The sequence below is a fragment of the Herpailurus yagouaroundi genome, unplaced genomic scaffold (genome assembly GCF_014898765.1).
Source record: "Herpailurus yagouaroundi ecotype Mexico unplaced genomic scaffold, PumYag 185, whole genome shotgun sequence".
In the NCBI taxonomy this organism is placed as follows: domain Eukaryota; kingdom Metazoa; phylum Chordata; class Mammalia; order Carnivora; family Felidae; genus Herpailurus; species Herpailurus yagouaroundi.
This window is the reverse complement of record NW_024412416.1, coordinates 9,746,609-9,766,352: the sequence shown is the minus strand read 5'-3', so window position 1 is coordinate 9,766,352 and position 19,744 is coordinate 9,746,609. Positions and strand designations below refer to the sequence as shown.

Genomic DNA, 19,744 nt, shown 5'->3' with positions numbered 1-19,744 from the left:
GCACCCCTCGAACGGGACGAGCATTGTTCTCTGACCCACCGACCCTGGTCATACAAATCTCAGGATCCAACTGAGTTGAAACTTGTGTTTTGGAATTTTTTTCTTTTTTGGCAGACACCTGAATTATTTAAAAGTAAATTTCAAGAAACTTGCCAAAACTATTAGTAGTCCATAGAAAATTCCTGTGGTCTCAGCTGAAAAACTGTACCTCCCCAGGAATCAGACATCCTTGCTTCTGTTTTCTTTTTTATTAAAAAAAATTTTTTTTTTTTACATTTATTTATTTTTGAGAGAGAGACAGAGCATGAGCATGGGAGGGGCCGAGAGATGAGGAGACACAGAATCCAAAGCAGGCTCCAGGCTCTGAGCTGTCAGCACAGAGCCCAACGCGGGGCTCGAACTCACAAACTGAGAGATCATGACCTGAGCCGAAGTTGGACGCTTAACCGACTGAGCCACCCAGGAGCCCCAACTTCTGTTTTCTGTATAGCTTGGTAGTAAATTACATGGGGAGGGGCTTCCAGTCGTGGGAAGGGGTAGGAAAGGCCAGAAGGGACCTGACCGCCTGTAAGGGGGCTGCAGAAGCCCCCATTCTTTTCCCAAGGAATCATAGGCCCTCCTTCCAGGGAAAAGAAGACACAGGGGGGCCAGCCTGGGTTAGATCTCAGTAGATGGCTGATCTCCAGAGATGCCAGACTTTGTCCTCACGGGAGGAATGGAAAATTCGAACTCCAACACAGCAAGAGTGTGTGGCATTCTTTGGGTTACTAGATCCAAGTGGATAGTTACTTTGACTTTTGTCTTAGTTGAGAGGGAGGGCTGGCTGTGTCCATGCTAGACAGAGGTTGAGGTTGCCTAGGAGACGTTGGAGCAGGGGGAAGAGCCACTGTGTTCACATGTACCTGTGAAACCAGAGGGCGTCGCAGAACCCTTCTGTTCTCCTGGGGTGCAGGGTGGGGGGGGAAGCCCACCTTTATTAGACCGAGGCATTTTTATCCATCAGCTGTTGGCGGCGCTCTGGTCTGCTCTCCCACGCCTCTTCCATTGTCACGATCAAAAGTCGAGGATGTCGTGGAATGTGGTACTATTTGACATCTGTTAAAGTCCTTCCCAACTTTATTCTGGGAGAATTTTACTCTTTTTTAATTTTTTATTTTTTATTTTTTATGTTTTATTTATCTTTGAGAGAGAGACAGAGTTACACGTAGGGAAGGGGCGCAGAGAGAAGGAGACAAAATCCAAAGCAGGCTCCAGGCTCTGAGCTGTCAGCACAGAGCCCGACCTGGGGCTCAAACTCAGGGACCATGAGATCACGACCTGAGCCGAAGTCGGACACTCAACCAACTGAGCCACCCAGGCGTCCCAGGAGTATTTTATTCTTAAAGTCTTGCCTTATGGGATAGATCTTTCCGGAACTGCGTACTCAAGCTTTCTCAAGATATGGCTTTGGTGATAGCTGCTGTTATTTCAAAATGCCTCAGAAGGGGTGCCTGGGTGGCTCAGTCGGTTAAGCGTCCGACTTTGGCTCAGGTCATGATCTCATGGTTTGTGAGTTTGAGCCCTGCATCTGGCTCTGTGCTGATGGCTCACAGCCTGGAGCCTGCTTCGGATTCTGTGTCTCCTTCTCTCTGTGCCCCTCCCCGCTTGCACTCCGTCTCTGTCTCTCAAAAATGAATAAACCTTAAAAAAAAATTTTTTTTAAATGCCTCTGAAAATCTAATGACCACATATGGCTCCTGCAAAAATATTAAACGGTCACCTTGGAGGAGCGGAGTGTACTGTTGGGTCCCGAGTGCCTTGCCGTGTGGGGTGGGTTGCTGAACTGTCCCCTAGTAGAGGTGCTCTGACCGTGCTTCACCACTAAGTACTCCTTGTTCTTTCTCTCCTTCCCCATTTTCCAGAGGCTCAAGCAGTTCTCCTTACTGACATTTTAGTTTTCCTTCAAGAAAAAGACCAGAAATACGTCTTTGCATCATTGGTAAGCTGAATTGTTGGTGTCTTCTGTTTGTAATTGATGATGTTTGAAACAGCTGGAACAGGTATTGGGTCTGACCATGGATTACTGCTCTCCTGCCCCCTCAAAATGAATTTGCTCAGGACAGCTTCCTCTGAGGAGTCTCTCAGATACCTTTGCAATTTTCTGTCTCCATGCCATCCCCCTCTCCCCCCGCCAAAAAAAACCCCATTATTTTTCTGTTCCCTCACAGTCCCTTTTAGAGTCTTGGGCATTCTATCTAAAGAAATCTGTTGCTGGAGTATTTCTTGCACGTTATGCCCCGTAAATCGTGCCAGTATGTATTGTTGCCAGACAGATTCACAGAGGAACCTAGAAGGGTTCATCCTGTAGACCCCATGTCTGGATCCTCTAGAGATACGAATTATTATCTCTTTTTTGGAAGTCTTTTTCTGTTTGATAAAATGTAAATGATGAGATACTTCTCTTGATCTTAAATCCACCACAGTTTGCTAAACCATACGCCCTTTTTCCCCAGTCTTGAGAAAAAACGGACGTATGTCCCTGGGGGAGGCATAGAGAGTGATGGTTCCATTTACATACATTATTCAGTGCTCACCACAGTAAGCTCAGCTCCCGTCATCTCCTAGGGATCTAGTATAAAGAGAAGAGGGAAAGAAATGGGAACCCGTGTGCTAAGAACCCCCGGCACCTTCTGTGTGCGCCATACAGCACTGTTAGCCGTAGCCCTCGGCCCTCGTGCCTGCTCCTCTCCTGACTGGAAGCTTGTACCTCTTGACCATCTCACTGCCCCTCCACATCTGGTAGCCGCAGGTCCGGTCTCTTTTTCTAGGAGTTTGGTGTGGGCTTTTTAGGGTTTTTTTCCTTTTAGATTCCACACATACGTGAGATCGTACATCTGGTCTTGCCTTAAATCAGAGTTGTTCTTGAGAGTTAGGCTGTCGCCTGCCTCTGTCACGTCGGCTGTCTCCCCTTTCTCCAGGACCAGAAGTCAACAGTGATCTCTTTGAAGAAGCTGATTGTGAGAGAGGTAGCGCACGAGGAGAAAGGTCTGTTCCTGATCAGCATGGGCATGAGGGACCCCGAGATGGTGGAAGTGCACGCCGGCTCCAAAGAGGAGCGGAACAGCTGGATTCAGATCATCCAGGACACGATCAACACCCTGTAAGCAAAACACCGGGGCTCCCGGCCCCCTCTGACCTCATCCCCCCCCAGGGAGCGACTGGGGTCACTGACCTCGTGCGGGTCTTTGATCCGTTTTGTGCTGTGTTGGTGTCAGGAACAGAGATGAAGACGAGGGAATTCCTAGCGAGAGCGAGGAAGAAAAGCGGGCGCTGGACAGCAGAGCGCGGGAATTAAAAGGTGAGGCTGTTGGCAGCGTCTGGGGCCGTGCGCGTGCCGTGTGTGCAGGTGCGGAGGCTGCCGTCCCAGCATGCACTTCAGAACAGGAAGTGAATGGCTTTTGACAGAGGAGCAGCCAGATTGGAGCCGACCAGCGTGCCGGTACAATGGCCGTCAGAAGGGTCCGACACCAGGTCAGGGGGACATCCTCTTTTCTCACTGGCCGCGTTCTTGGAACCCAGTTGGCCTTCTTTGTACTTTGTCGCAGAAGAATTTGCCAAAATTCACGGTCGCGTCTTAAGATTAAAACAGAGAGAGAGGTACTCGAGGAAAGGAGTTTTCCAGTTACTCTGTTTTTATCAGTTACTCCTGCCACTGTGCTGTGTGTTCACAATGAGTTATGAGGTGGTTTTGGGAGACGTGTGCTCACTGATGATGTTCGACCTCTACTTACTGCTGTTTCGTGTAGTCTTGTCGACATCCCTATATGCTCATCTCCATTGTGCAGATGAGAAAGCTGAGGCCCATGAAGGCCAAGCAGTCCAGGGTCACATATGTGCTGCATGGCCGAGAAGTCTCCCCTACCTGTCAACAGCAGAGGCTCCCCTCTCTCTGCCAGTGCTTACTGAGTGTTGTGCTTTGGGTAGAAATAAGGCCGACTCAGGTAAATGTAAGCACCCGAGGAGTCCAGCTAGTCCTTTAAGCTGGACAAAGCGATAACATTGTGTTTTGGGGAGGGGGGACGATGGCAGATTTAGGCTGAAGCCAGAGTTGCACCTGGTTTATCAGCCCACGATGAGCACGGTGGGGATGAAAACTTCCTTCTCCAGATGTGTTTGAAGCACTCAGCCAGGTATACTGTTAGGTGCTAGGGAGTGGGATGTGCAAAGGTTCCTGGAGCAGCCCCTGCTGTCAGGAAACCCACGTTAGCAGGGAAGACGGGCACAAATGATGGACTGGACCGCAGGCACATACAGATGCGGGGCCTAATCCTGCCTGTGGGGACTCACAGAGCAGCTTGATACATGAGCTGACTCTCAAAGCAGTTCCTGCACCAGACAACAGGCACGGTTAGGTGAAGAGGAAAGAGGACTGAGGGTTGGTGAGGAGTGGCAGGTTGGTGTGCCTGGGGGTCGGGGCCAAGAGATGGGGATGAAGCTGGAAAGGTGCCAAGGCTTGAACGGCAACAAGGAAATGATAGATTTGTGTAGCAAAATTTCAACCTGAATTGTCTTCTTTGGCATCGAAGCCAGTGGGAGATCTGCTGGAGGGAGTGGGGGAGCCCCCAGGAGTGGAAGGCCCGTCGAGGAGACTCCTGTGGAGAAGGGTGCGTGTGGACGGCAGGGTACAGCCAGGAGACAAAAGCCCTCCCAGGTCTCTGACGGCCAAGCTGAAGCATGGAGGGAGGAGGAGGGACGTCAAGAATGGAGAAAAGAGCTTTCTGACAAGGACTAGGCATCTAAGTGAGGAGAGCCACAGGCCAGTGGGACTCAGTGGTCTGGTGCTCAGCAGTGGGCGGGATTTGGGGTGCTTTGCGTGAGTTACCAGCAAGTGGGAGATCATTGAAGCTGTGGCAGTGGAGATCCCCAAAAGGAGGTGTGTGAGGTGTAGGATGGAGCCCAGACGGAGCCCGATCTTCCACTGCCGGTGGCAGGAGGAGAACCAGTGAGGTCCTCAAAGTGAGGGAGGGAGACCGCTCAACGGGGGAAACGTGAAACCAGGCCTCGTTGGGTCAGCAACGGTCACCTTGGAAAGAGCAGATGCAGACAGGAGTGGGTTGAGAAATACACAGGAGGCAGGAGTGTTTCCAACAAAGTTCATGCTTGTTATGTCAGAAGATCTGATCTTGCCTGGAAAGACCCAGGATAGAAATTGCCTTCATGAAGGAAGGGGGGCGTTGGGGGTGGACCTGTGTTCTCTGTTGTCCCAGTGATGACCACGAGGTGGCGCCCAAGTCTTGGTCGTCTCTTCCTAAACCCCAGTCAAGTGACCAGACCTTTTCTCCATTGTCCCCTGCAGAACAACTTCAGCAGAAGGACCAGCAGATCCTTCTCTTACTGGAAGAGAAGGAGATGATCTTTCGGGACATGACTGAGTGCAGCACTCCCTTGCCTGAGGAGTGCTCCCCGACTCACAGCTCTAGAGTCCTCTTCCGCTCCAACACAGAAGAGGCACTCAAAGGAGGACCTTTAATGAAAAGTGCAATAAATGAGGGTAATCACCCCTCCTGATCCCTTCCCAAAGTGGTTAATGCTCTGACATTATCTGCCAGCTTTTACTGTTTTATTGTAAAATAAAGCACAAATACAGAAAACAACCCAAAACAAATAATTTTGTTTAGTAAATTACTATCAGAAGAACATCCTTGTAACGGTTACCCAGGCCCGTGGCCCACGGTTTTCTGGCCACAGGCGTATTCATAGACACGATAGTCTTGCGTGTGGTTTTTGTTAGGCTTTTCCAGAGTCCTGTTTTCCAATCCTCCCTCCATCCCTTTCTTTCTTTCCCATACACTTTTCCTTTGAAGAACCTGAGCTCTTTGACTTGTAGCATCTCTCACGGTCTGGCTGTTACTCAGGCACGGCGTCTGCTCCTCTGTCCTAGTTGCTTCACACCCACAGCTACATTCAGAGGCTTAGTTCCTCAGCCGTGATCCCTTCGGTGAGCCACGTTCTCCTAGTGCTGTGCTCTTGTATCAGAGGCAAGAATAGCTCCTCGTCTCCTTCTCTGTAACACAGAGGAAAAGGAGGATAAAAGGATAAATACTTGATTTTTTCCCCCTTCATGTACTAATTTTCAGGATAGTGAGTTGGTCTGTGGTCACCCTCTAAAGGTGACCACAACTTTTTAGATCTTACTGCAGACTCATGAATTTAAACCCGTTTGATGGGGTTCAAGTCGGTATAACACTTATCCTTATGACAAGTTCCAAGTGTCCTCTGTCTGCCAACCAGCACCTCTTGGTTTGGCTTCGGAGTCGTTTTGCCACAGCCCCAGTACTTTCTGAGAGCTGCCTGGCTGTTTGGCATACTAAGATGTTGTAGGCTCATCTTGTTTTCTGCCCAGGCCTAGAGTCATGTCTCTAAGAAGCTCATGTATCTGGTAGCAAGAAATGATAGCTTAAGACCACAGTCTGGGCAGTAGGGACGGTCATCGCTGCTGAGGTTCTTTGTCATGTGGCTTGTCATCCTGGATGGCTGAATCTCCTCCTTCAGTAGGTGTCTCCGGAAAGGCTCGCGAGGACAGTACCCTGTGTGCTTCCACACTGTTGATAATTTGTGCCAGTGAGAGCTTGAAAGTCTGCTCCTCTGCTGGGATAGAAAATCCTGGGTTCCTGCCTTCTCCCCTTGGGTATCTCAGTTGTTCTTAAATAATGTTACTCCTTTTTTTTCTGACTTAGCGCATTGCCACCAGAGTGTGATCAGAATTCGATTCTTCCCATAGAAGTCATGTGCCATCTGCCAAGTGCCCAAAGAACTCCCTATTCGAAATCCAAGGAGTGTTACTAGCACAGGCCTTAGTGTTGGGGTTTTTCTGGGTTGATGTCCCCAGGTTCTCAGTGTTCTAATTTCGTGTGGCTTCAGAGTTTGCAGATTTCAGGAAAGTATTCTTAAAGGATAGTTTGTAGCATCTTCCCTATGCCCGTGCTTTGATTTTCTCCTTCAAGAACGTGCGTCACCCACATGCTGGGCCGTCTCCGCCTGTCCTCGGTACCTGTCACTTTCTCTTCACGCTTTTTCTCTCCCATCTTTTTAAAGTTCCAGTATCCTGCCCCCTTCTGGTAAGTTGTTTTCTGTTGGGTCTGTTAGCTCCTATCTTGTACTTCCTGTTTCTAAAATGATTGTTTTCTCTTTGTTCCCACTTGTTTGAGTCTGTGTTTCCCGATTCCTGCCTGGGTTCCTCCCTGCCTGTGTCCTCTCCTCACTGTAAGTAGCTTGTCCTCTTTATGAACGTGGCTTTCTGATGTGCCGTTACCACCCGCAGGGAAGTTACGCCCCGCGTTCCTTCTCTAGCTCTCTTTCCTTAGCGTTGTGTGAGATTTGACTTTGAGGTTTCCCGGTTGCGCATTTTTACGTGAAATAAGTTTCTTAATTTTTTACGTTCAGATACCTGTTCTCATTTCGTGGGACTCTTTGTTTCCGTGTGGTGTTTTTTTTAAAAATATGATGGCTTATCTTACAAGATTACCTGCCTCTGTTTCCCTCCTCCCCCTACTCCTCTGTTGCTCCCCTCCTGCTCAAATTTTATTCCACCAGAAGCACTTTCTCCTTTCCGTGGGACACTGGCTCTAGAAAAGAGGCCTCGCTGGTCACAGACTCGAGAATCTGGATACATCTCTGTTCTGGTCCCTTGAGTTCACTGTGGCAGCAGGCACAACCCTGCCAGTTTTAGCTGCTCTCAAATTGGCCCATCTTACTTCCCGGGGAATTCTTTTTGGTTAATTTGGCACAGACTCTAGAAGGCCACGCTCCTTCCAGTAAACTACTCTGTCTTCCCTGTGCCCTTTCAAGTTTCTTAGGCCTCATATAAAGAAGGCTAAAGGTTTAATCTCAGAATTCCCAGTAGAATCCAGCTAAGACACGCATTCTGAACAAAGGGGGTCACCTAGTCACTCTCTGGAATTTTCTGATCATGCTCTCCCTGTACATCTTGTGTATTACCTGGAGACGCTCTTTTTTTCATTGGAAGGTGAAATGTCGCTTTTGCATGTTTCCTTTTTTCCAGTGGAGATCCTTCAGGGTTTGGTGAGTGGAAGCCTGGGAGGCACACTGGGGCAGGCTGTCAGTAGCCCTGTTGAGCAAGAAGGTACCGTTGGCCCTGTTTCCTTGCCCCGGAGAGCAGAGACCTTTGGAGGATTCGACAGCCATCAGATGAATGCTTCTAAAGGTAAATGATTTAGGAGCCTTTGGCTGGCTCGGTCGGGTAGAGCATGTGACTCTTTCCGGATCATGAGTTCAAGCCCCACATTGGGCCTAGAGCTTACTTTAAGAAAAAAAAGGGGGGAAGAAAAGGTAAAATGCTTTAGAACTTGTACGTCTGTAGGCGATCTTCGACTATCACATAAAACCAAAACTGATGTATGTTCTGGTAGCTTCAGCTCCTTGGTCCCTTTCAGCCAATAGATGTTCTAGTGAAATCCCATCGAGCAGCTAGCTGCCAAAGCACAGTTTCTTTCAGTGTCACGCTTATTTTGAGTAATAAAAAATAATTTCCTGGGATCTCAGCTAAGGTGTGGCCAAAGGACCAATAATACTTGTTTTTCTTTTCTGCTTCTAATTCTTCTCGGTAAAGTTATTAATAATCACTTAGTTGCCACCATTTGGCATTAATAAGATGCTGAAATAGTATGTCTCTAAGCTATGTATATTGTGTTCTTTTCTTTCCTAATCTGTTTCACAACTTAAAAAAAAAAACAAAAAAACATGTTTGCTTTAGGAGGCGAGAAGGAAGAGGGAGAGGATGGCCAAGATCTTAGAAGAACAGAGTCGGACAGTGGTCTGAAAAAGGTATTTTTCTGAAATCCGCCATCTAAGACCTCCTTAGCACCTGTCCTAATTCATAATCTTGGCAGCTAGTCCGTGTTGATCTTGTCTTGGATGCTGACTTGCTCTTACTTCTACTGTAAGAGGAAAGCACGTTTTTCAAGAGACCATACAGTTCAGAGTCCCCTGTTACTGGCCGTCCGGCCTTTCTGGCTCAGAACCGTATTCATGCTCCTGGCCCCCGCGCCTCTGGCCCGGCGCTCAGAGGTTTGAGTAAGTGCCACACACCAGCCTGAGCTCTTTACGGGGCCCCAAATCTGCATTGCCCTGCAGTGAGAGGCTGTGGGGCAAAAGAATGAAAAAGGGAAGCCAGAGCAGAACTGAGACGCACATTGAATATTATTTTTGCCTCAGGATCTTTTTTTTTTTTTTCTTTTTTTGGTGTAATGCGTGTGTTTTGTTTTATAGGGTGGAAATGCTAACCTGGTATTTATGCTTAAAAGAAACAGTGAGGTAAGAGCATCGCAAGCTCCGTGTAAGAATAGGGTTTTGTTACAATTGCTAGGCTGGGAATGCTCGCTTCTGATGTGCCGTGGTGAACAAGCTGACTCTGGGCTACGATCTGTGCACTTAACCAGCGCGGCCGCCGCCTCCCTCCCTCCCTCTCCTCCGCCTTTCCTGGGCCCCAGGGCACCATCCTGGAATTTCACCAGACTGTTGCCTCCCAGCACGGCGTGCGTCTGTCTGTGTCTCTGTCCTTGAGAAGCCAGCCTCTTGCTTTCTGTGAACATGGGCTGTGAGGCCTCCTTTCCTGTCACACAGGCCTGGCACCAAAAGCCACAAGTGTGGAACATGGCGGGTCAACTTGCGGGTAGTTGTGGGCACTGATTTCCCGTCCTGCGAAGACTCGGGTTGACTTTCCTTCTTTGAGTTTTACTCTTCACTGGCTGTGCGTCCCTCTGAAAGCAGCTGTGGCTTGCCTCTCGTTGGAGGGCAGCCTCTGACATGAGTCTTCCTCACCTTCCTCAGCTGAGTTCCGCTGACCTGGCCGCAGAATTGCACCTGTTCCACTCATGTCCCCTCCTCTCCTTGCTCCTCAGCAAATGCTGTTCCCCGCTGGCCACCCGTGCGTGGCTCTGAGTGTGTGCTGCGTGTGTAAGCAGACCGGAGTGTCTGTGACAGTGGCTTTGTGGGCTGTCCCTCTCGGGAGGCTCTTTGTGTTTCTTCTTGCTTTTAACATAGGATCTTTAGTCCCTGAGGAGCTTTTTCTAAAATTTTAAATTAAAGGAATCTTTCCCCTTTTTTCCCCTAAAACACAGAAGGATGTTTTCAGTTTGTTGGCATGGAAGTCTAAACACTGCAGTATCTGAAGGAACTCCCCTCAGAGCGTTCTTCTTAAATGAAATAAGCTTCCTCTCACGCAGACTGTCGCTCTCTGTCATCTGCTGCTTGAGCAAAATGAGCTCTTTTTTATTCAGTGACTTCTTCCCTGTACTTCATGACAAGGGTCAGGGGAGGAGGGCATTCCAGTATGGATTACACCCTGCAGATGCCCCAGCCAGAGTCTGCTGTCTTTGATGACCTCCGTTTATTAAGAATAAAGTGAGGGGCACCTGTGTGGCTCAGTCAGTTGAGCGTTTGACTCTTGATTTCAGCTCAGGTCATGATCTCCTGCTTTGTGGGATCGAGCCCCATGTTGGGCTTCTGTGCTGACAGTGCGGAGCCTGTTTGAGATTCTCTCTGCCCCTCCCACATGCACACACACTCTCCCTCTCTGTCTCAAAGAAACAAATATTTTTTTTTTTTTAATTTTTTTTTCAACGTTTATTTATTTCTGGGACAGAGAGAGACAGAGCATGAACGGGGGAGGGGCAGAGAGAGAGGGAGACACAGAATCGGAAACAGGCTCCAGGCTCTGAGCCATCAGCCCAGAGCCCAACGCGGGGCTCGAACTCACGGACCGCAAGATCGTGACCTGGCTGAAGTCGGACGCTTAACCGACTGCGCCACCCAGGCGCCCCAACAAATATTTTTTTTAAAAAAAAGAATAAAAAGAGGTGTAAAAAGTGTTTTTAGAAGCGCTAAGCCTGCTAATTAAGTTTTTTTTGTATTTTGCTCTTTGTACAGTTGATCCTTGAACAACGTGGGTTTGAACTGCATGGGTCCACTTAACATGTGATGTTTTGGGGTTTTTCTCAATAAATACAGTGCCATACTGTAAATGTGTTTTCCTTATGATGTTTGTAGTAACACTCTTTTCTCTAGCTAACTTTACTCTTAAGAATACAGTATATAACGTACAGAATATGTGTTAATTGACTGTCATGTTATGGGTAAGACTTCAGGTCAACAGTAGACTGTTACTAACGTTAACTACTGAACTACTAGTTAAGTTTTGGGGGCATCAAAAGTTATATATACACATGGATTTTCTACTGTTCGAGGGAATCAGCATCCCAACCCCTGCACTGTTCAAGGGTCAACTGTATTATAAAAGGAATATGTGGTGATAGTAGAAAGCTTAAAAAATGTCCAGTAATGGAAAAAAGGAAAAAAAATAAGAATCCCACCACTGAGAAGTAACTACTGTTAAATGGTTTATATTTGTAGCCTTTTCTTCTACATAACGTGTACTTTTGTGTGGGTGTGAATATACAAAAATTGTTTTGTATAATTGGTATCAGTAACCCCCCCAGGAGCTTCATGCCCTTTTTTCCTCTTAACCCACTTTAGAAGGGTTTCCCCAGAGCACATTTGTACAGACACGCTCTTTAACAGCTGCTTGTTGTTATGTTGTGTACCGTAGTTTAGTTAGTTCTTCCTCTACTTTTTTGCTTTGCAAACAATGCAGCAAGAACAGCCCTGTGCACACAGTGACTGTTCCCTCCACACCCTGCCCTGCGCTCTGGAAAGAAGTGTGTGTGGCGTGCTCCCCTCCCTCCACACAGGCTTGGTCTCACCAGCACCGGGAGGGGTTAGTTGTTAACTAAGGTTTTGTTGGCTTCATAAGTTTGAGTGGGATTTCTTTATTTTTCATCTGTTCGATTTCAGGTGAATCATTTTTAATTGGTTATATAATTGGCCATTTGTATTTCTTTTGTATATTGCTGGTTTGTGTTCCTTGCCTGTATTCTTATGAGGGTATTCATTTCTCATTGATCCATGAAAGCCTTTTTTTGTTTTGTTTTGTTTTGTTTTGTTTTGTTTTGTTTTAATCTATTTTGAGAGTGTGTGAGCAGGGGAGGGGCAGAGAGAGAGAGGGAGACAGATCCCGAGCAGGCTCCACACTGTCAGCACAGAGCCTGACTCAGAGCCACAAACCTTGAGATCATGAAACCAAGAGCCGGACACTTAACTGAGTCATGCAGGTGCCCAAGAACCTTTTTCAATTCAAGGATTTTTTTTTTTCATTTGACTTTTCTGTTCTGTATGTTCCTACCTTTTTCTTTTCCATTTCACATGGTGACCGTTAAAAGTTCATCTATGGTTTCTTGTTTTGCTTCTTCAAAAAACCTTCTCTGTTTCATGGTCAGAAGACATTCTTCTATTTTCTTACAACTCCTTATGGTTCTTTTTTTACACTTAACATTTTCATCTGTTTGAATATTTTTTGTGTGAGCCAAGATCCCACTCAGTTTTTCCCCAAGACTTCTTGGCCACTTTTCTCAGAACAATTTGTTGAATATTCTTTCCTTTCCCATTGATTTAGAAACTCTACTTATATACTAAGTTCTCATGATTTGCTCTGCACTTTGTTTTGTTACCCTGTACGTGTGTCATTTTTGTACCAATTTAGACAGGTGGCGTTTTATAATGCATTTAATGTGCGCTGATGTTCTTCCTGCCTACGGTTGTTTGTTTGCTGGTTCTTGTTCTGTATCTCTTAGGCACTTGTAGCTGCTTATTCTTTCCAGTGCTTTCTGTCTGGAAACCTCCCATTCAGACACAAGCACCCTGCCGTGTGTTGGGGGGTTATGTTGCCAGACGTCACGTGGTGCGCTGGGTTCTGAGACTCGGTCCCAAGGTGACGTGGCCATTGCTTCCTTTTCCAGCAGGTTGTCCAGAGCGTCGTTCACCTCCACGAACTCCTCAGCACGTTGCAGGTACGGGCCTTTCTCTTTTATCCCTTCACTTGTTCTGACACGAACCGTAAAGGTGTTGTTGGTGTGGGGTTTGGAGGTTGCTAGTGGGTAAGTGGGGCCCTCTGTCAAGACAAGACTGGCTCTCATGATGAGAAAGGTTTCAAAAGGCAGTGGCTGGAGTGTCCTCCACCTTCTAAGATAGAATTGATGATGGCAAACTGGAGGTGCTGTTAGCAGCCTTACTGCAAAGCACGTGGGGCACTGTCATGGTTCGGGGGTCTTCTGTCCAGAAAAGCTTTAGTATGATTGTAAGTTTCCATGTTCCATATCTCCTTGTGGTGTGTGGATAGGGCAGCCCTGCCCAAGTGAGGACCCCTTAGCACTTGCTGGGTATCATCTGTAAATTTTGCTCCCTTCCTTTTCTTTGAAGCTGTAACAGACCCAATTGCTACTTGTCCCGCCTCCAAAATACAAGGCCCCACCCCAGGCCGTGTCAACAGCGAGCGACCCGGTTCCGCGAGGCTGGGTCTCTGCGCTGCCGACATTCCTGTGTGACGAGTGCCCAGGGTGGTGGTGGAGGGCTGTCGCCCCGACTGGGAGAGAACGAGGGGGCGTTGGCGTCCGGCCGCACCTCGCTCCTCCGTGTCCCCGCAGGGTGTGGTGCTGCAGCAGGACAGCTACATCGAGGACCAGAAGCTGCTGCTGGCCGAGCGCGCGCTCAGCCGCAGCTCGTCGCGCCCCAGCTCCCTGGTGGAGCAGGAGAAGCAGCGCAGCCTGGAGAAGCAGCGCCAGGACCTGGCCAACCTGCAGAGGCAGCAGGCGCAGCACCTGGACGAGAAGCGGCGGCGCGAGCGCGAGTGGGAGGCCCGCGAGCGGGCGCTGCAGGAGCGCGAGGCGCGGCTGGCGCAGCGCGAGCAGGACGTGCGGCAGGGCCGCCAGGACCTCGACCGTGACCGCGACGAGCTGCAGTTCAAGAAGGGCGCCTACCAGTGCGACCTGGAGAGGCTGCGCGCTGCCCAGAAGCAGCTGGAGAGGGAGCAGGAGCAGCTGCGCCGGGACGCCGAGCGCCTTAGCCAGAGGCAGGCGGAGCACGACGCCTGTCAGGTGGGGGCGCTGCGGCGTCGGGGAAGGGTCCGGTCCCTCCTGTCCTGAGTGCAGGGTGGGGGCGCTGTGGGGTCCGGGAAGGGCCCTGTCTGGAGCGTGGGCGGGAGCTGAGCCCCGCAGGCAAGTGCGGGGGTGGCGGTCCCTCCTGCAGAGGGGCACACCAACCCTAGCGGGTATCAGGGCCTTCAGCGGCTGTTCTGGAACACGGACCCTCCTGTCTGTCAACACTCCTGTTGCCATGCGTTTGATGGATGGATCTGGGACCGCCACAGGGACTTCGGGTGGCGTCTTCCAGAGGGCAGTTCAGCGTCCCACAGAGGCACTCAGATGTATGGTGGGGGCACCGGTGGCTCCGTGCTGCTCTTCAGGGCGAGGATGGATTCCACCCCCATCCCAGTAAATCAGGGCTCCTAGCACAGGGGCGCACAGACCAGACGGTCTTTCTCTCTGCGTCTTTGGTTTGACCTCTGAGCCCCCACCCCCCTGGCACCTGCCACGCCCCCTGACCCTCAGCCCCAAGGTAATTCTCCACAGCCCTGTGTCAGTCTTCAGGGAAGCAGCTGTCCCCTTTCTTCAGGGAATGGGAGTTCCTTTCTGAGCTGCCTCCTCCCAAGACACTATGAATTCTTCCCGGTGCGGACATTAAGTACATGCGCTAAAAATAATGGTATCAAGGGTGGTACCTTTAACACTGACACAGGTACTATATCGGGGGTGGGGGGGGGGCCGGGCGCTAGGAAGGAAGCCCTGAATCCTTTTACAGCGAGTGCCGGGGGTCCGAGGAAGTGGGTGCACACCGGGCTGACCCCCACAGTTGATCTCCGCCAGCACTTAGTGAGCGGGCCCCGGGTTAACACCTCCCATCTTGAACATGTGCAGGTGTCTCACCCTCACCCCAAGCTGCTGAGGATCCCATCCTTCTTCCCGAATCCTGAGGAGTCCCCCTTGCCATCTGTACCTGCGATAGCCAAATCAGGGTCACTGGACCCAGAACTCTCGGTGTCCCCAAAAAGGAACAGCATCTCTCGGACACACAAAGATAAGGGGCCTTTTCACATACTGAGCTCCACCAGCCAGACAAACAAAGTAGCGGAGGGTCCGAGCCAGGCCCCCGTGCCCGCCTCCACCCGCCTGTTCGGGTTAGCCAAGCCAAAGGAGAAGAAGGAGAAGAAAAAGAAGAGTAAAGGAAGCCGCTCTCAGTCTGGTGGTGAGTCGCATGCACCAGCTCTCCCTGCGCCCATGGTGTCCCCGGATCCTGCAGGGCGGGTGGATTTTGGTAGCGTGGGAAGGGTTTAAAAGGTGCCGTTCAGGTGTGTAAAAGCTGAACTGCCACCTCCCAAGCCCACCTGCTCTGTCTGCGCAGGATGCTGGGGCACGAACTCTCGGGCATCTGGGAACCCACTGTGTGCACGTGTGTGCAAAGGAGAGAGCATGGGTGTTGTTTTGGGGGCATCTGTTCCCCAGCTGAGGGACTAAAACTCACTTATGTGAAGATGAAAGTCTTCCCTGCTTCTCTCGGTCTAAGTCTAGTCATCGATACAATAACTAGCACTTGGTGAGCTTTTCCTGAGATCTGATTTAATCCTCCAAGTGGCTGTGTGTGTGAAGTAGGTGATGCCAGCCGGAGAGAAACTAGGGGACAGAAGCTCAGAGAGACCACTGATGTCCCTGCCAGCTCGGAGCTTGGGATTAATTCCCCTAAATGAGGCTCCCTGTTTGCACATCCCTTTCCCCTAAACCCCCCTCTGTTCCTTCTCGTTAGGATCACTCCCTCCCACCTATGTGTTAGGTCAGAGAAAAGTTTCTGTCTCCAGGCCTGTTTGTGAACAGATCTGACGCTTTGTCAGGTTAAAGGGAGCAGTAGGCGGTGAAGGGTGTCAGAGGACCTCATGCCCAGAACTGGTCAAGGAGACCCTGCGAGTGGGGTCAGGCGCCCACCAGGCCATCATCTGGGTGGAAACTTGGGTTGGGGAGGAAGAAAAGGGAGTATAATGAAAAGGCCAAGTTTTTCTGAAGTTTCACCTTGTGTCCCCTTCCCAGATGGCCCCGCATCAGAAGTGCCCACGGAGGGTGAAGAGATCTTCTGCTGACCCTGCCCTCTGTCCCGGCCCGTGGCTGCCAGCTCCCCACTGTCCTGCCGTTCCTGGGTGTGCTCCCCTACCGTGGACGCCCATGCCAGGAGACCAGGGCCCTGGACCAGGAACAGATGGTCTCGAATGTCAGGGTGGGGTGGGAGCCCGGGGCTGGTGGCATTGGTGGCAGCCAACGGCTCCACTGAGGATGTTTCAGTGGTCCGGGCACTGGTTTGGGGCACGTCAGGAACTCCTAAAGGCTGAAAGAGGTTTCCAAATAAGGTCTGAAGTTATCCCTGCCTTTTATTTGGGGGACACAGCAGTCCGCCAAGCAGATAGTGGGACTTTGTCCGTGTGCGTACCGGTACCTGTCTGCATGGACACGTAGGGTCTGCCAGAAACGGGCACCCTCCGTGGCAGGCACCGGCTCGGCTCGGCAATGAAAGTGCTGCCTGGCCTGCTCAGGTAGCATGTGGGCACTTGGGGCTCCCCCGGTCCTCTGCGGCGGTTTTCCCAGAACCTTACCCCGTGCACACCTCACCCCTTTTTGCATGTATTTCTCATTTCATTTTGGAAGGGAGGGCGAACGTTTGTGAAAACCAGTGAGAGAAGGTGTGATGTGTTCAAAGAGCATATATATGTACATGATCTGCACCATCCTGATTTGGGGATTTCAGCTATTTAAAAAAAAAAAAAATACCTAATTTCAACATCCAATCCAAAGAAATCCTAATCTGGCTTCCTGTTTTTCCTGCATTGTGACACTTTTTGGTTGTCACTGACCCACAGCCTCCTGGCAACCTCCCAAGGGAAAAGCTACAGCTCCGGCAGCGAGGTTGTCCCCACCCCTGTTACCAGGACAACCGGCTGAGTAGGTTCAGGTGAAGGAGTTCAGCCCGTGTGCAGCAATTTCCACCAGTGTAGACCGAGGGAAGCACTGGCCCAGGTGTGGCTCAGAAACGTTTTCATTCTGTCTTGGGGGCCTCGGCAGAATTTGATCTCTTAAAACCTTCTTCCATTCTGAAGGTCTGTTGGTTGTTGTAGGTCACCCCTTGAAGGTGCCTCAAATGCTGCGTGGTCTTTCTTTGTCTTTTCCCCACCGTGGGTGATCCGTGTCTGCTCGAGGCTCGTCACCAGCTGGTTGGAGCAGGACAGTTCGTGGAGTTCCCTCTGAGGCCCATGTGCCTGCTGGATTCACTGCTTCCCTGCAGGGGGACAGCCTAGAAAAGTCTGTGCTTTCAGTGCACCCTTTGATTCCTGCTTAGTGCCCCTCAGGAGCATGGGTCTTGGGACATACTTGTTGGAAAAGCAAAATCTGTAACTTGGTGCTTGTTGATGAATTGCAAGCTGGCCTTGCAGATGGAGATATTTATCTTTCAGTTTATTTGAAAGAGGTCTGCTTTAAAATTTTTAGCTTAGATTTGTTTATTTATTTGTGTGTGTGTGTGTGTGTGTGTTAAGGGTAAACATACCGGCCCAACGGTTTCAGCTCTCCGATCCACGAGGAACTTGATGAGCCAGCAGTGCGGCTCACTCCTCAGTGTCTGTCCAAGTGCCTTGAGGGCCCAAAAGAAAATTAAGGGTTGGGGCAGGGGTCCGTGTCCTTCCCTCCTCCTACCCCACCTCCCTTCTTTGCTCTAGGGTTGTCTTCCTTGCTTGAGAGTCGAGAAACGCCACCTGTGGGTTACATTTGCCTCTTTCTGTCCTGGAGATCTAGCCTTCAGAAACAGACTCTCAGAACCAAACCAACTAATCTTTTGAGCTACAGCCCTGCCTGCCACGGTTCTCCTCCGGTCCACATGGAGCCCGGCTGGCTGTCCTCGTCCCCAACTCAGGTTCCCCTGTGGGGCTCCACGTTCCACCCCCCCCCCCCCCAGAAGCACTCTGCTGGGGGGAATGGCCCTGGCGGATGAAGCCTGCGTTCCTGCTCTGTGTCCACATAGGCCAGACCTCCCCATGTACTCCCTACAGAGTCGCCATGGACACTGGGCTTCTGTCCATTGCTGCCCAGCTCAATGGCGATTTGAAGGTGCCTTTTACTCCAAATCTGCTCGAAGGTTTAAGTTGTTTTGGCTGGTGTTTTTTCCAGACAGATTTCACCTGCCCCCACACCCCAGGAACTCCACTTGGTTGTGTTGTGGTTGGACCAGTGTGGAATCAGAATTGGAAAGTAGCTTCCTGCGTCCACCTGGCCTGCCCTCTCGCACAATGTGGTCTGCAGCACAGAGAGAACTGCTTCCTAAGACCTGTGCTCTGACGTGCCTTTCTCCTCTTTCCCCCGTGAAACTGAACTCCGGGGGACGTTGTTGTGCTTGCAGAACTGCCTGGATTGTTGCTGCTTGTGCTTGTGACCTGGAGAGCCGCTCTGGGGCCCGAGTCGTGAGCCCTCGTTTCCTGTGAGAAGGGGTTGTCTGCCAGGGTGGCTCCGACCCGGTGTTCCATTGTGTCCCCCTGGTAGGGTACCACACTTGTCCACCAGGCTCAAGAATGCAGGTGCCTGACGTTGCGTTTCAGTTTGGGGGGACAGATAGAGACAACCATCCAGAGTCCCCAGAGTCTAGTGAATTTCCTGGAAGGAGGCTGCATCCTTCTCAAAACTTCTATCATCTCGAAGCTGTCATCCCAGGTGGGTGACACGTGCACTTTAACTGCTCTCATCTGTCGGCTTCATTTTTGAGACAATCGGCTGTGTTCGTGGAGGCGGGGTGAAAACCTGCAGTTTGCCATAATTCAGCCTTTGCCAACATTCCACTCTCTACCCCCACGAGAGCTGTCTGTGGGGCAGAAGTCCTTATCAAGTTTGGGGGGGTTGTTTCGTTTTTTGAAAAGGTACGAATCCTACCTTTTTCCCTCTTACGTCTCAGGGTAGCACCACTGAAAGTTGTCCCTTCAAGAATGTTCTCCCTCATTATCTTGCCTAACCCCTGGTATCAGCACAAAATTGTAAGACCCATGGGGTTTGTTTTACCTTTATGGGGGGCAGGTGTGTGGGGGTTTGATAAAGCAGGTTTTGCCTTAAGTGAAGGGTGGAAAATCATACCTTAGAAGCCAGGACTCGGTCCAGGAATTGACGTTCACAGAAGTACTTGGTATTTCATCCCTTGGTCTCTAAAGTTGCTTTTCCGAAGCCCGTTCTTTCTTCCCGAGGACTTTGGTATTTGCACGGGGCTGCCGTCCACCCCGGTGTTGATGGGTGCACGGTTGTGCCCAGAGGGCAGCCAGGCCCCGCGCAGGGCTTGGAGAGCCTATTCTAGTGAGTGGGCTTCGGTGACCGTATACAGGGTGGTTTGGAGGGTACCCCAGACGGTGCTGGACTCCCGCCAGTGCTCGGACGCCCTTGGGATTTGGAAGCCCAGAAACATCCCTCAGCTTAGATGGTGGCAGTGGTTGAGAGAGATGTGTGGCCTGCCTGCCTTCCGTTGGGACGCACACGTGCTGGTCGCCGGTTCCCAGCCCAGCGCATCGTTCTCGCTGATCTGCAGACAAAGAGGAGGGTTGCGGTTTGTGTCTTGATTTTTCTTCCAGCATAGCCTAACATTCCTAGTCACCCAGGAGCTTTGGAATCTACCACCTGCTGGCCAGGTTTTAGAAAGTATTTTCATGCTGCCATAAAAGGAAAAAAAAAATAGGAAGGGGGAAAAAAAAGGCTTTTCTTTCGTTGTATCATCTAATTTAATTTGTGCAAAG

The 19,744-nt window shown here is 50.3% G+C and overlaps 1 protein-coding gene across 11 annotated transcripts in view; it reads left to right on the top strand.

Moving 5' to 3' along the window:
• AKAP13 (A-kinase anchoring protein 13) overlaps positions 1 to 17,789 on the top strand; it is a 333,617-nt gene extending 315,828 nt beyond the window's left edge. For 10 of the 11 annotated variants that reach the window (XM_040493732.1, XM_040493734.1, XM_040493731.1 and 7 more), the window contains 11 exons: positions 1,902 to 1,978; positions 2,958 to 3,139; positions 3,255 to 3,337; positions 5,336 to 5,530; positions 8,042 to 8,203; positions 8,753 to 8,823; positions 9,268 to 9,312; positions 12,852 to 12,902; positions 13,536 to 13,985; positions 14,865 to 15,192; positions 16,026 to 17,789. In XM_040493732.1, coding sequence (XP_040349666.1) covers positions 1,902 to 1,978; positions 2,958 to 3,139; positions 3,255 to 3,337; positions 5,336 to 5,530; positions 8,042 to 8,203; positions 8,753 to 8,823; positions 9,268 to 9,312; positions 12,852 to 12,902; positions 13,536 to 13,985; positions 14,865 to 15,192; positions 16,026 to 16,075 — 1,694 coding nt within the window. In that variant the 3' untranslated portion in view covers positions 16,076 to 17,789. The remainder of the gene's footprint in view (positions 1 to 1,901; positions 1,979 to 2,957; positions 3,140 to 3,254; positions 3,338 to 5,335; positions 5,531 to 8,041; positions 8,204 to 8,752; positions 8,824 to 9,267; positions 9,313 to 12,851; positions 12,903 to 13,535; positions 13,986 to 14,864; positions 15,193 to 16,025) is intronic. The other variant, XM_040493729.1, reaches the window with a different exon arrangement.
• Positions 17,790 to 19,744: the final 1,955 nt, after the last annotated feature.